Genomic DNA, 3,626 nt, shown 5'->3' with positions numbered 1-3,626 from the left:
AAAGGCTTTTTGGTTAGCCCTGCCTAATAAGTAAACCTGTACGGCAACATGGTATTCCACACAATACTATCGCAGCTTGAAGTCCAGGTCCCACCATTTGCTTCATCAGTGAAATGTGCACCGTACCTCGCTGGTTAATTGTTTTTGAGAATTAAAAGGATGTAAATTATATTATGTAAATCATTGAGAAGGCTTAAGAATGCCTAGCTTTTAATGTAACATTTTGTGTGATCTATGTATCTTTTAAGAATATGAAAGATAAAAAAAGACCAAAAAAAAAAAGTGCCTAGCACTCTTAACAAGGTAGGAGAGTGAAAATATGCGGGTTCCCCCCTCCCCCCCCTTTCTTTCAGGTGGTACAGGGGAATGAAACTGGGACCTCCATATATATGAAGAAGGCGCTCAAACCGCTGAGCTACTTCCACTCGCCAAAGGAGTATGCGTTTTTATAATCTCAGATGTATATCACCCATCTGGGATCTGGTGAAAAGGTGCACAATATCCTGTGCACACTTAGTTATTAATATTAAAAAGAGGACTTCCTAAACAATTACATTGGAGTTGCAGTAAGCACAGATGGAATTTGGGGATGATGCAGAAAAGCAAAGGAAAAGGAAACAAAAAACTTCCTCTCTTAATTTCTTGATCCCACCAAAGCCATTTAGATTTTAAAACAATTTTTCCATATTTTTAAAAAACAAATCAATTTTATTGGTACATATTAACAATAAAACAATTTATTACCACACAGGTAAACTATTCCATGCTCTAGTTCTCAACCTGTATCACAAACTCTTCTCATAGGTGGGCTTTTTGTTCAATTGAGAATGTGTATTCTTTTAGCACTGTATGAGAATAAATGTTGAGCTGAGCGGGCCCTGTTATGGGCTATTAAATGAGGTACAACTTACTTAAGAAGTAAAATGCCCAAGGCTAGTAAACTCTTAAGTATGAATGAGCATAAAAGAGCAAGACCAGAATGAGAAGCTACCCTCCCTGAAACAGCACTAGGATGCTAGAAGGTGATCAAGGAAAGAGGTGCTTTTATAAACCTCAAAAGTTATAATTTATAGTGTTACAGTTGCCCTATAAGTACCATAGCCTTGTTTACTGTTGATGAGATGCTAAGAACTACAGTGTTTAGCATTATTTAGGTAAAAGCAATATGCTTTGTTCAACTAGTACCCTGCTTTGAAAATATTTACCTGTGTTTGTTTTCTTAAAATATGTTCAAAGGCCTAGCACACAAAAATGGTCATTTTTGTAACATCACAGCAACTTCCATAGTTTCTTTCCAAAATTTCATGGATTATTATAGTTGGCACTACATGGAGCCACCTATATTTTTGTCAGGTTGTACAGGATGATGTAGCAATTGATAATAACCTTAAGTAATTATTTTAGGTTACTTGGGTTATTTTAACAATGGCATACCCATTCCTTGAAAGACTGCAGGAGGAATTGTTACTTGGGTCTACAGTGCTTCCTTGTTTGAAGAAAAATCATTAGGACAAATAAACCTGAGAAAAATGTTTACTACCACTGGCAGAAAGGAATAACCGTTTATTAGATACAGAACACTTGTTTGCTCAAATTTTAATACTGTTTTACATGTTTTCTGTTTGTGAAACAATTCCTATTATAATATTTTTATAACCAAAAATTTCAACTGATTACAGATTTATTTTACCTATTCACTTGTCAAACAGTTGATAATCTTGAGGGAAAAATACATCAAAAGCATATATATATATACACACAATTAATAGAAGTTCTTATACTTGTAGTATGGAAGATACATTTTATTTATTACTTTTTACATATTCTAAAAGACATTCAAATGAAGATAAATAGATTCAAAGTGGGTGATAAAACGGATCTGGTGGTTGAGGTCCTTCATTTTTTTTGTGATAAGAAAATCCAAAATTATTAATGTTGAATTTCTCATCATACATTCATCTAAAACACATTAAAAAAAAACTTGCAAAGGTAGGTTGTAGATTGATTAATTTAAGTGTTTTACAGTGATTTATTATCTAATTAATTGACTGCCGGGGTTTATCTGCCAGAGAAGGGGGAAAAAATTTGGAGAAAATTCTCCCAGTTATTTAGATCTGGTAAAGAAACAAAATGAAAACAAAAGTAAAAATAGTTGCAAAGCTATGCTATTTCTGGCCTAGTTGGTTGTCTCAGTGAACATTTTAGGTATTTTCTTTTTCATACAGGTAAAAATCTGAACAGAAAGACACATTGGGTGTTTTTTTTCCCAAAATATAGATTTTATAAAAATATATACATATAATATATAGAAGCTGAAATTAGGCAAAACCAATAAACAAAACACCACAGTATAAGTAAGTGGGTGCAGCATATAGATTATAAAATGTGCCCACAGCAGTTTTGGGGCTTCCCTCTCCCTTTACCTGTTTCATGATTTAATAATCACACCTAAGAACTATCAAGCCTGAAATAAAGGCACTACTGACATCAGGTAGTGCAAAGAGCTCAGATATTTCTTTGACTAAGAATAAAATATTTTAAATGAACAGATGAAAATGCAAAATGGCACATTTTTTCAACTCATTCCAGTGTCAAAGCTTAACAAAAAACTCTAAATATACAAATGCAGCCTGGAAACATTTTAGTGCAAATATGAAAAGTAACAGCATAATTTAAAGTTATTTAAATAAGGTATTGTAAGGTTAGGGATTGTTCGATGAGGTTTCCCTAGGGACAATAAATGTAATGGCATCAGGTGTAATGTCTTGTTACAACTTTTAAAATCAAGAAGACAAAATTAGAGGTGAAAACTCACCTACTAAGTATTTCTTTATTATTCTAACATAATAAGGGGAGACTAAAAGGGATATTTGTGGAAGATCAAAATATTTTCTTAGATTTGTTGATGAGGGTCAAAAATAATGAGTTCTCCTGAAGTCTGCACACACAATGCTGGTGTTAAGTTGCTTAAATGCTAGTGGCACCAAGAAAGACCAGTTCTCGACTTAAGGCTTCATCAGAAGGTCTCGTCGTCATTGCAGTTGGTTGCCCAGTGCCCAAACATCTCACAGATTTCACAGTATGGGCGCTCCTCACTCCGACTGCCATGGTGCGTGGAATGGGGAGGATCCTCAGACATCTGTGCCTGAGTAGGACAATCCTCTGTGTCGTGGAGATCAAAGCAGTCACAAATGTCACAGAAGAGACGAGGTTTCTTCTTGGACTGTTTCTCCTGATCATCGCTACAAATGTTAACAGGTAAAATCAGAGACTTATTTCTTTGAGAAATTCAAATGAAAACAATATTTGTAAAGAATAGAAAATAAGCAATAACTAATTATGGCCAACTCTGTTAGCCTCAAGTATAAGCACTACATTCCAGATTTTTCTTTACAAGTTTCTTTTTCTTTTTGAGGTACAGGGGGCCAGAGATTGAATCCAGGACCTCGTATGTGGAAATCTGGTGCCCAACCACTGAGCCACATTGGTGTCCCTGAGTTGTTTTTTTTTTTTTGTTTGGCTTGTTATTTGTTCTTGTTTTTTCGGGAGGCACCAGGAACTGAACTAGGACCTCCCATGTGGGAGGCAGGCACTCAATTACTTGAGCCTCATCTGCTCCTCTATTT

At 35.0% G+C, this 3,626-nt stretch overlaps 1 protein-coding gene across 8 annotated transcripts in view; it reads right to left on the bottom strand.

Moving 5' to 3' along the window:
- Positions 1 to 1,543: 1,543 nt before the first annotated feature.
- Positions 1,544 to 3,626, bottom strand: part of CLIP1 (CAP-Gly domain containing linker protein 1) — a 137,947-nt gene continuing 135,864 nt past the window's right edge. For all 8 annotated transcript variants that reach the window (XM_058281321.1, XM_058281327.2, XM_058281325.2 and 5 more), the window contains one exon: positions 1,544 to 3,242. In XM_058281321.1, the coding sequence (XP_058137304.1) occupies positions 3,017 to 3,242 (226 nt within the window). In that variant the 3' untranslated portion in view covers positions 1,544 to 3,016. The remainder of the gene's footprint in view (positions 3,243 to 3,626) is intronic.

The sequence above is a fragment of the Dasypus novemcinctus genome, chromosome 19 (assembly GCF_030445035.2).
Source record: "Dasypus novemcinctus isolate mDasNov1 chromosome 19, mDasNov1.1.hap2, whole genome shotgun sequence".
NCBI classification, from domain to species: Eukaryota; Metazoa; Chordata; class Mammalia; order Cingulata; family Dasypodidae; genus Dasypus; species Dasypus novemcinctus.
Note: the sequence above shows the minus strand (reverse complement) of the source record. Positions and strands in the feature narration are given on the sequence as shown.